Source organism: Phoca vitulina, unplaced genomic scaffold, assembly GCF_004348235.1.
Source record: "Phoca vitulina isolate PV1807 unplaced genomic scaffold, GSC_HSeal_1.0 scaffold3, whole genome shotgun sequence".
Lineage (NCBI taxonomy): Eukaryota > Metazoa > Chordata > Mammalia > Carnivora > Phocidae > Phoca > Phoca vitulina.
The window spans coordinates 87,171,010-87,183,315 of NW_022589706.1; the positions used below are offsets into that span (position 1 = coordinate 87,171,010).

The 12,306-nt window shown below is 36.5% G+C and overlaps 1 protein-coding gene across 1 annotated transcript in view; it reads right to left on the reverse strand.

The window, feature by feature from the left end:
- ZGRF1 (zinc finger GRF-type containing 1) overlaps nt 1-12,306 on the reverse strand; it is a 96,975-nt gene that overhangs the window by 39,130 nt on the left and 45,539 nt on the right. Inside the window, exons 13-17 of the mRNA XM_032401119.1 lie at nt 10,298-10,421; nt 5,718-6,376; nt 4,230-4,368; nt 3,558-3,742; nt 2,001-2,197 (exon numbers count right to left, since the gene is read on the reverse strand). Of these exons, the coding sequence (XP_032257010.1) occupies nt 2,001-2,197; nt 3,558-3,742; nt 4,230-4,368; nt 5,718-6,376; nt 10,298-10,421 (1,304 nt within the window). The remainder of the gene's footprint in view (nt 1-2,000; nt 2,198-3,557; nt 3,743-4,229; nt 4,369-5,717; nt 6,377-10,297; nt 10,422-12,306) is intronic.

Sequence of the window (12,306 nt, forward strand, 5' to 3'; positions counted from 1 at the left end):
TGAAATGATCACCATAGTAAGTATAGTTAACATCCATCACCACAGTTACAAATTGTTCCCTTGTGATGAGCATTTTTTTAAAAATTTATTTATGTATTTGGTGGGGGAGGGGCAGAGAGAATCTCAAGCAGACTTACCGCTGAGCACAGAGCCAAATGTGGGGCTCGATCTCATGACCCTGAGATCAGGACCTGAGCCAAAATCAAGAGCTGGACGCTTAACTGATTGAGTCACCCAGGTGCCCAAGAGGAGCACTATTAAGATCTACTCTCTTAGCAACTTTTAAATATATAATACAGTATTATTAACTAGTTACCATACTGTACATTATAATCCCAGGACTTACTTTAGAAGTGGAAGTTTGAAGGTACAAATCTTTTTCATCTTTAAAATACAATATTAAAAGGAAAGAACCAGGGTGAATGTATGTTTATGTACTTTCATACATGTACACAAAATAAAAAAGTATTGTGTCAAAGGAAGAAAATAGCAACCATCACAGAATTATTATTAGTTTTAAAAGAGACTGAGATAGGAAAAGTATCCAAGAAGTATATAAAAGAGTACATCTCAGTTTTAATAACTATAATAAATTATCCCCATTATTTCCCTATTTTCTAGGCTATTATGATGGTTAAATGAAATAATACATGCAAAGTGCTTAGAAGAGTGCAGAGCATGTATAAACTCCCCAAAGATGTTATTAAATTACCATGCAAATGTTCATTATAGCTACATTTTGGATAATCCCACTTTTATAAGACATGTTTCCAAAATGTAGCATTCTGGGGGCACCTGGGTGGCTCAGTCCTTAAGCGTCTGCCTTCGGCTTGGGTCATGGTCCCAGGGTCCTGGGATCGAGCCCCGCATTGGGCTCCCCGCTCAGCGGGAAGCCTGCTTCTCCCTCTCCCACTCCCCCTGCTTGTGTTCCTGCTCTCACTGTCTCCGTCAAATAAATAAATAAAATCTTTAAAACAAAACAAAACAGGGGCGCCTGGGTGGCTCCGTCGGTTAAGCGACTGCCTTTGGCTCAGGTCATGATCCTGGAGTCCCAGGATCGAATCCCACATCGGGCTCCCTGCTCAGCAGGGAGTCTGCTTCTCCCTCTGACCCTTGCCCCTCTCATGTGCTCTCTCTCACTCTCTCAAATAGATAAATAAATAAAATCTTTAAAAAATAAAAATAAAACAAAACAAAATGTAGCATTCTATTACCCTATAAAACTACCTAGTTCAGGCTTATGAATGACCACTATTATCCTGCACTGATAAAAATTATTCTTATGGTTGATTGTGACCGTATATAAAAATGATTAGAGGGGCACCTGGGTAGCTCAGTCATTAAGCTTCTGCCTTCGGCTCAGGTCATGATCCCAGGGTCCTGGGATCGAGCCCCACGTTGGGCTCCCTGCTCTGCGGGAAGCCTGCTTCTCCCTCTCCCACTCCCCCTGCTTGTGTTCCCTCTCTTGCTGTCTCTCTCTCTGTCAAATAAATAAATAAATAAATAAATCTTAAAAAAATAATAATAAAAAAAATGATTAGAAAAATAGCATGCCTGCCAGTCACCTTCATATTGTTGACACTGCTTGATGTTTAGAGGGGGCCAAATATAGCTTTAGAAAATTATTCCCATTTTACAGTTAGAAAAACTGAGGCTTTAGATACTTTTAGATATTTTTTCTATCTCAATCTCTTTTAAAACTAATGATAATCAGGGCCCCCTGGTGGCTCAGTTGGTTAAGCGTCTGACTCTTGATTTCAGCTCAGGTCCTGATCTCAGGGTCATGGGAGTGAGTCCCAACATTGGGCTCCATGCTCAGCGGAGAGTCTGCTTGAGATTCTGCCCCCCGCGCCTCTGCTCCACCCCCAACTCGCTGTCCCTCTCACTCTCTCTCTAAAATAAATAAATAAACCTTTAAAAAAAGAACAAATGATGACAATCATGTAAGGTTATTATTTTCTGATATAATTACAGGCATTATTTGGTACCAAGAAACATACCTCACCAAAAGTTGGCATTCCTCAAAGAGGGGAATCTTTTGACTTCTTAAGTATAGGCCAATACTCTTTATATCACTTAAAACCATGCTAGGTAGAGAGTCTTCTTGTATTAAATATTCTGGGGTCATTTCTTCAAGCCACTTGAAAAATTTACATCGGTCAACTTTGGGTCCATCACAGGTATAAAAGAGACGACCCTAAGAGGAAAAAGATACTACAATTTAGTAAGAGAAATTTTATATTTTACTGTTTTTGTATTGTGTTTGTCAAGACTTGTGTTTGGCATTAACGTACTCCAATAAATTATTCATTATACAAGTTAATCTTTTTATTAATATCAATTTAAACAACACATTAAAATTTAAAACCACCTACTTGTCCATTTATTTTCTCCTTATCAAAAAATTACATTATCCTGAGAATATAAGCTTATTTGAAAAATAAAATTTATTGCTTTCCCCATTTAAAATGTTCACTATAGAAAACCAGAAAGCTACCCAGAAACAACTACAAGAAATACCTTGTGCATTTCTTTTTGGCCTTTTTTATCATTCACATAAGTGTGTGCACATGCACATGAAAATATACACATGTATACTGTTTTAAAAAAATAAAACTCAGATAATGATGTGTTTTCTACTCCATAACCTAACCTTTACACACAACATACTGTACACATGACAACAATGTCATCAAATTATCTTAAAAAGAAAAAAAAGACTTGATGGTTCTATATTTTATTCTATGGTTATATTATATTTAAGAATTCTTGCTTTTGACAACTGAATTTATATCTAAATTTATATATGAAATACATAAACATTTTACTAACTTGACTTCTTCTATAATAATACATTATCAGCAATGTAAATTAAATCATTATGTTTTATATTCCTAAGGCCTTATCTTTTACTCATACTGGAGATTACATAATAGACTACTTCAACTTTCACTTCTTTCAGGCTCATCTCTGCATTCTCTAAGACCTCAGGTTGGGACATAATCTTTTCTCAGTGCTCTAACTGTAACTTGGGCATATCCCTCCTACTGTATCAATTACACTATTATACAAAGTTTCCTTTTATGTTTCTTTCTCCATCCACCACTATGTAATAAGTTCCTAAGCAATCTGAAGGATGATCTTTTTTTTTTTTAAGATTTTATTTATTTATTTGACAGAGAGAGAGAGACAGCAAGAGAGGGAACACAAGTAGGGGGAGTGGGAGAGGGAGAAGCAGGCTCCCCACTGAGCGGGGAGCCCAATGCGGGGCTCAATCCCAGGACCCTGGGATCATGACCTGAGCCGAAGGCAGTCGCTTAACCGACTGAGCCACCCAGGCGCCCCTTGAAGGATGATCTTAACTCATACTTTTGTATCCTAGAACACAGATAATCTTTCAATAAAAATTTCCTGGGAGTTTACTGTATGTTAGTTACTAACACCTCAAGTGGCTCCTAATCAAGACTTGATCTTTAACTAAGCTTGTCATAAAGCAACAGGTACCTACACTTTTTACAAGTATTTGGTGGGGCAACAGGCAAGGAAGGGAACAATACCTTATTTGGACCTTCCTTTTTAACCATGACAAGTTTTGCAGGTTGATGATGATGGCAGCATGGCACATTACTTTCTACATTTTTCAGTTTCTCTCCTTTTAATGATGTGTAAAATGATACGTCAACTTTTGAAAGAGCTTTGTGCAACCTCTGTGCCAACCCAAACAGCAATATATTTAGATGTTCTACAAAAAAAAAGAAAAGATAAGTACAGATGAAAACTAAATACAAAATAATTGTTTGTATCATGTGTATTGTTAGCTAAATTTAAAAAAAGCCTTTTAACAGAGTAATCTATAACCTAATGCTAATATCCACTTTTTTAAAGGTAAGTTTTGTCCTTGTACAACAAAAAGAACTATCAAAACTAATCATGCATCATGTTTAAAATTTCTTAACAAAACCATTTGTAACACTTCTAGTTTAAAAAAAAATGAAAAATTATAACTTGAAAAAGGTAATACTGTCATTTCCCACTTATGAAACTCAATTTGCCCTGCAATTAGAATATGTTACTGTTGAAAACCGGAGGAAACGTATGGAAAATAACAAATCTCAAGTAGAGAATTTAATATGAAAAGTCAGAGTATAAGATATTATGCTTTCTCGCAGCTATACTACTTACACTAAGCAGCAATTAATCATAATAAAATAGAAAGACAACAGTCATACCTATGAGACAAGATGTAAAAATCTGCTTATAATGAGCAGGAGACTGAAAAACAGCTGGTATATGAATTTGCCTTTGGGGAAGACAAGCAGATTTTATTTTCTGCCCACTTGGGAAGCATAGCTCAGAGCCATTTATCTCCTGAAATGGAATAATTCAAGTTATTATAACAACTCCAGAAAAATACTGTTTACTAATGAGTAAATTATTTTCTATAGATATGTTTAACAAACACATTTTTCTTTTAATTTTCAGAATTCTTGAAAATCATTTGCTAATTTTAAATGAGATAGTAAATATAGCAAGAATGGCTATGCATAGCACTTTTTTTTTTGAGAGGCATGTGCATTTTTTTATTATGTTAATCACCATACATTACATCATTAGTTTTTGATGTAGTGTTCCATGATTCATTGTTTGCGTATAACACCCAGTGCTCCATGCAGTATGTGCCCTCTTTAATACCCATCACCAGGCTAACCCATCCCCCCACCACCCTCCCCTCTAGAACCCTCAGTTTGTTTCTCTGAGTCCATAGTCTCTCATGGTTCGTCTCCCCTTCCAATTTCCCCCCCTTCATTTTTCCCTTCCTGCTATCTTCTTCTTCTTCTTTTTTTTTTTTAAACATATAATGTATTATTTGTTTCAGAGGTACAGGTCTGTGATTCAACAGTCTTACACAATTCAAGTGCTGTGAATTGCACAGCACTTTTAATCATATAAAAAAACTAAATGTTTTTTGTCTGTCCCTTAATAAGTTTTTAGTTTTTGCTAGGAAAAACTTAGCTGATAAGAACAAGATTATGGGGGCGCTTGGGTGGCTCAGTGGTTAAGGGTCTGCCTTCGGCTTAGGTCATGATCCCAGGGTCCTGGGATCAAGCCCCGCATCAGGCTCCCTGCTCTGCAGGAAGCCTGCTTCTCCCTCCCCCACTCCCCCCGCTTGTGTTCCCTCTCTCGCTGTGTCTCTCTCTGTCAAATAAATAAAATCTTAAAAAAATATATATATATATATATATATATATATATATATATATATGAACAACATTATGTGTTTCAATTTCTGGTTACAACTACAATAATTATGCACAACCAATGCACAATAAGATGTAACTTTACCTTAACAATGATCTGATTGGCAAAACTGAACTGATAGTGAAAAATGAGAACAATCACAGTAATAGTAGTAGTGGAAGTGGAAACAGTTGGAGCTATAATTTATTAAGTACTTATTATGTGCCAGATACTGCACCAGACACTTTCAAATATATAATTTCATTTAATGCTCACACTACTAGGAAAGATTTTAAGTCAAAGAAGATATGACTGTACCTAGAGTTCTGGAAAACTCAAAAAAGGGAAAGAAAAAAAAAAAGCCATCCACTCCAAGAGTAAAATCATTGCTCCTATATGATTTTGGTAATTCTTCTGTTAAAATTCAGACAGTAACTATTAGAAAAAATGCACCAAGATACATTGGTACACTTCCTCACCTGTAAACTTCCTGTTACACCGTAGATATAGCAGGCAGACTCTCTTAACATGTTTTGAAGTTTTTCAGTCTTGGAAGTCTGCTTTATACTCAAAGAGAGTGCTTTCTTTCTGGGAACCAAATCTTGACTGCTAAAATCCTGCTGCTGTTGATGGAGCATGCCTTTTAACATTTGCAAATGCATAGAGTCTAAAGAGCTTTTATTCACAGCATCATTCTCTCTTTCACCTGTGTCACTAAAATGTGTCCCAGATATAACCTCAGCAGAGAAGCCATCTGTTACTTTCTTATCGACTCTGTTTGAAGTAGTCAAATTGCACGGGGGTATGTTCTGATATTTCAGCCACTTGCTTTGAGTAGATACATTATTGAGAAGTAAAACGTCCCTTGGAGTCATTTCTCTAGATTCTTTACAGAAGGAAGTTTCACTTTGGTCCTCAAGCCCACAGCTAAAAGAAAGAACTCCTGATTCTTCACACAAATTGAATATGTGGGGGGAACCAGAAGATTCTTGCCTGTCACAGTTGATCACGTATGAACAAGCATCTAAATCAGGTGACCTTTTGGCAGGTGGCAAGGTAATAAGTGGAACTCGGGTTCTACTTACTAATGGAAGCCTTTGAAAGTTCTTATTCTCCAGAGAACTGGATTTTTTGATAACTGGGGGAAAAAAAAAAAGAGCTTATTAAATAAAAAAATGTATTACAGTCATCACCTAGGCTCTAAAAACCAGTAGCTATCTGTACAAAAAAGAAAAGTACCAATTTGCCTTGGAAAAAAAAAAAATCATAATTTTATTTCCTTTTCCATAATAAAAAAATTTTAATGATTTTAGTCTCAAAAAATAAAGATTTCAAAGCTTAAGAGACTCAAACTTTAAGGTTGATGAACTTGCAATCCTTTTTTCTTTTCCCCCTTAGCTAAGGATTCACCCCCGCCCCCCATCAATCACTAGATTATATTTATATAGCACTTAAGTTTTCAGAGTACTTTACAGCCAAAAAGGGTTTTAGTATTCTCATTTTACAGATGACACTACCAAGACCTAGAGGTAACATGACTACTGACTGGTAGAGTCAGGACAAATACTCAGAACTTGTTGTTTGTGCTCAACTTTACATTCCTACTCCAGAGACTGAAATTCATGGTTTATTTATCTGACCATGTGACTATAACTTCCTTTATATTTACTACACTCATGAATTAGTATGTTAACATTCAGGGTAAAGAAGGTATTTAGCCTTATTCTGATCTATTGGTATGTGATAAGAGTTCAGTTCTGGTAAACTCATGTTATGGCAGATCTTAGCTGAGTTTTAGAATTCCTTTTTTCAGGTGTGCCAGGGTGGCTCAGTTGTTAAGTGTCTGCCTTCGGCTCAGATCATGATCCCAGGGTCCTGGGTTCAAGCCCCTCATCAGGCTCCCTGCTCTGCGGGAAGCCTGCTTCTCCCTCTCCCACTCCCCCTGCTTGTGTTCCCTCTCTCGCTGTGTCTCTCTGTCAAATAAATAAATAAAATCTTAAAAAATAAAAAAAAATTTCTTTTTTTAGCAGTGTTAGTAATAGATATATTCCTGAAAATATAAAAAGCAATAATAAATATTTGTTGAATAAATGAATGAATGAATACTACTACATGGGAAGTATATAAGCTTAAAGTTTTTACCTGACAATGCTATGGTTTCCTATTTTATGATAATGTACCTTCTTGACAGACTTATTATTTGTTGGAAATAAACTCTGGAGATCACTTGGGAAGGTAGTAGAGCAGTAGGTGAGCCAAAGATATTCTTCTATAGTGTTAGATTATAATTCTAACAAGTCAATCAAGCAACACTGACAGAAAAGTTAAAACCTCATTAAAGAGTAAAAGACTGGCATAAAAACAGACATATAAATCAATGAAAGAGAATAATAGAGTCCAGAAATCAGTCCACACTTATATGGTCAATTAATCTATAACAAAGGAGGCAAGAATATACAATGGGGAAAATCTCTTAAACAACTGGTGTTGGGAAAACCAGACAGCTACATGCAAAAGAATAAAATCAGACCACTTTCTTACACCATAAACAAAAATTAACTTAAAATGGATTAAAGACCTAAATGTGAAACCTAAAATCATAAAACTCCTAAAAAACAACATAGGCAGTAATTTCTTTGACATTTGCCATAGAAACACTTTTTTCTTTTTTTTTTTTTTTAAGATTTTATTTATTTATTTGACAGAGAGAGAGACAGTGAGAGAGGGAACACAAGCGGGGGGAGGGAGAGGTTGAAGCAGGCTCCCTGCACAGGGCTCGATCCCAGAACCCTGGGATCATGACCTGAGCCGAAGGCAGATGCTTAATGACTGAGCCACCCAGGCTCCCCTAGAAACATTTTTCTACACATGTCTTTTCTGATAAGAGAAACAAAAACAAAATTAAAAACTATTGGGACTACACCAAAATAAAAAGCTTTTGGACAGCAAAGGAAACCATCAACAAAAGAAAAAGGCAATGTACAGATTGGAAGAAGGTATTTGCAAATGATATATCAGATAAGGGATTAATATCCAAAATACATAAAGAACTACAACTCAACACCAAAAAACCACAAGTAACTCCATTAAAGTGGGCAAAGGATATGAATAAACACTTTTCTTTTTTTTCTTTTAAATTTATCTATTTATCTTAGAGAGAGAGAGTGAGCACGTGCGCAGGGGAGAAGCAGAGAGAGAATGACAGAATCCTCAAGCAGACTCTCCGCTGAGCATGGAGACTGATGCAGCTTGACATCAGAACCCTAAGATCATGACCTGAGCTGAAATCAAGAGTCGGCCGCTTTACTGACTGAGCCATCCAGGCACCCCTGAATAGACATTTTTCCAAAGACATACTGATGATCAACAGACACATGAAAAAATGTTCAACATCACTCATCATCAGGGAAATGCAAATTAAAACCACAATAAGATACCACTTTACACCTGTCAGAATGGCTAAAATAAAAAAAGACAAGAAATAACAAGTGTTGACAAGGATGTGGAGAAAAAGAACCCTATGCACTGTTGGTGAGAATGCAAGTTGGTGTAGCCACTATGGAAAACAGTATGGAGGTTCCTCAAAAAATTCAAAATAGAACTACCATATGATACAGTAATTCCACTACTGGGTATTTACCGAAAGAAAAGGAAAACACTAATTTGAAAAGATATATACACCCCCATGTCTACGCAGCATTATTTTCAACAGCCAAGATATGGAATCAACCCAACTGTCCATCCTTAGATGAATGGATAAAGAAGATGCAGTACACACACACACACACACACACACACACACACACACACACCATGGAATATTAGTCAATAAAAAGAATGAATCCTTGCCATTTGCAACAACATGGATGGACCCAGAGGGTATAATGCTAAGTGAAATAAGTCAGAGTAAGACAAACACCATATGATTTCACCCATATGTGGAATTTAAGAAATAAAACAAAGAAAAAAGGAGATAAACAAAATAACAGACTCTTAAATACAGAGAACAAACTGGTGGTTGCCAGAGGGGAGATGGGTGGGGGGGAGGAGTGAAATAGATAAAGGGAGTTAAGAGCACACTTATCTCAATAAGCACTGAGAAATGTATAAAATTGTTGCAACATTGTATTATACACCTGAAACTAACAGAATACTACATGTTAATTATACTTGAATAAAAAATTAAAAATAAATAATTTAAAAAATAAAGAGTGAAAGACTCACGGTCTAACTATGAAAATCATCTATTATTCCATTGTCACTTCACTTGTTTAGATACCCAATCCTCCCACAATGACTCTTCCCTACCTTGTTTTCTCTGCCAACCACACCCAGTAAACCTTTTCCAACCCAACTACTCATTCACATTACAAAGTTTTTCTTTTTTATATCATCCACCCATGACCAAAAAAATTACCTACAACTTCACCCCTTACCTAATATGGCTTTGGAATCAGGGGAAGATCCGTTGGTGAAATTACAAAAAAAGAAGAAAAATTAGTGGAAAGAATCCTACAGAATGTACTGTACTTACCAAGAAGCAGGAAATTACTCATAGGGAAGAGTCAAAATATATGAAAACATGGAGACCTGAAAATACAACTGTGGAAGCAGCAGCTGACGAGCTCCCTGATATTGCCAGGATCCCAGAGCAAAAACAGGGGAAAGTAAGAGGTCAGACCACAGTCAACCAATGGTGTAAATGAAACATTCATAATGAACCGTTCCCCTGGGAGGGGAGTGGGCAATTGAGGGGCCTGGCTCTGGAGTCAGAGCTGTGAGAAGAACTGTAATGACAGAAGAGACTTTCAGAGGTCCATGATGAGAAACTGACAGGGAAAATGAGAAGGAACCTGCGAATTAGAAGGAAATACTGTATTTGGAAGTAAGAACCATCTGAAATAGAAAAAGGATGTGGGAAAGCTTGAGGGGTTGACACTGAATCTGGTCCCAAGATTATTTTTAGTTTAGTAACAATTTCTCAAATAAAAAACTTCATTTTACACAGAGAGGTATTAGAGGACTATGATAGTAACTAAGTTGAGGAAGTGAAGGTCACCAGGTAAAGTTCTTTCTTTCAGGGACTCCTCAGAGAATTCTAGCACAAAGTCTTCATCTCTTGAGTTCAAAGAAAAAGTAGAAACAGGGTTTAATGTAGAGTTCTTTTGTTCTGGTGATGTCACCTATTCAGAAAGAAAAAACAAAACTACTGAGCAAAATGTTATTACATTTTTTCCCTATAGTTTGAATGAATTCTAATAATCTACATTATAAAAATAATGCTTTCAAGCACATTATGAAGAGCTATAGTAGGGCAAAGATTCTTCCCAAAGGGGCAGGATAGAATAAACTCACTAAAGTCAATAATAATAATAAAAAGTAAAATACAGAACATAAAAACTACTGGATTTATGGGGCTCAGTCAGTGGGTGGCTCAGTAGGTTAAGTGTCTTACCTTGGGCTCAGATCATGATCCCAGGGTCCTGAGATCGAGTCTCACATTGGGCTCCCTGCTCAGCAGGGAGCCTGCTTCTCCCTCTGCCCCTCCCCCTGCTTGTGCTCTCTCTCTCTCTCTCTCTGTCAAATAAATAAATAAAATCTTTTTAAAAAATAAGTAAATAGGAGCGCCTGGGTGGTTCAGTCGTTGAGTGTCTGCCTTCGGCTTGGGTCATGATCTCACGGTCCTGGGATCGAGTCCCGCGTCGGGCTCCCTGCTCAGCGGGAAGCCTGCTTCTCCCTCTCCCACTCCCCCTGCTTGTGTTCCCTCTCTTGCTGTGTCTTTCTGTCAAGTAAATAAATAAAATCTTTTAATAAATAAATAAATAATAAAAACTACTGGATTTATTTGAAATGGGTCAGATTCCGATTTAGATTGATCTGGGTTATGGAGATTTGGTTCTGAAGATGAATTTCCAGTCGAAGGGGCTTAAGATTAACTCAGACCTCATGTTTAGAGCTGTGAAAGTAAAACTTCCTGCAGACTCAAGGAATAAACAGCTTTCTCTTAATGTCTTCAGGTCTAGGGTTTATCTACAGTTGACCTAAATCTCAAAATATTGCTCCCAAATGGAGTGAACTTTTTTGATATATTCCAGACCTGAAGTCATATTATTCATTATGTTATTCTCCTTATAACAGTATTTAATTTTCTTGCTGCTTCCAGAAATTAATCACCTTAAAAATCTAATATGATGATCACATTTAATATATATATATTTGTATAACAACAGAATAAAAGAATAAAAGTTTGGAAGAATGCATACCAAACTGTTAAGAATGGTTGGTTTCTAATGGAGGTGGAATTAGGGGGAAAGGGTTCTTGAAACTTTATATACTTCTGAATGATTTAAACTTGTTAGAATGTATCTGTTTATTTTTTTAGTAAATTACAATAAAGATAAAAATTTATATACAAGTTTTAAAACACTTTCTTGATTAGCCACTTGGTTCTAGGTGCTGTGCTAGGAAATAAGGATGTGAAGATGAATACTCATGATCCCCACACCCAAGGAGTTCAATTTAGTAGAAGAAACAAACTAATGAGAAATTACAGTCAATCATCACCATGGTAATAGTCTTACTATATTTACAAATTCTTACTGTGTGCCAGGGAGTATCCTAAGCACCTTATATCTTTAACTTATTTGATCCTTACCACAACCATAGGAGATTGGTACTCCCATTTTCCTTATTCTACCACTTAGAGAACTGAGAAAAAGAGTAGTTAAGCAATTAAACTTGTTTAAATTCACCCAGCTTATTAGCAGCAGAGTTGGCATTCAAACCTAGGCCGTCTCCATTGTATTACACCTTCAACAAAAGTAACAATAAGAGGCAGTACTTCCTGAGTATTACACACTGAGTATTACATCCACAGTGCATTCTCTACAAACTGGCCACAGAGTTCTTTCTAAACATAAGTTCAACTATTTCCTTCCTCTCATTAAAACTCTAATGGTTCCCAAACTCTCTCAAAGTACAAGAAGGTTCTGAAAATGTCCTGTGCAGCTGCCCCATAAGATCAGGCCCTTTACTTCCTCTTTGATCTCACTTCCTACCACTCTCCAT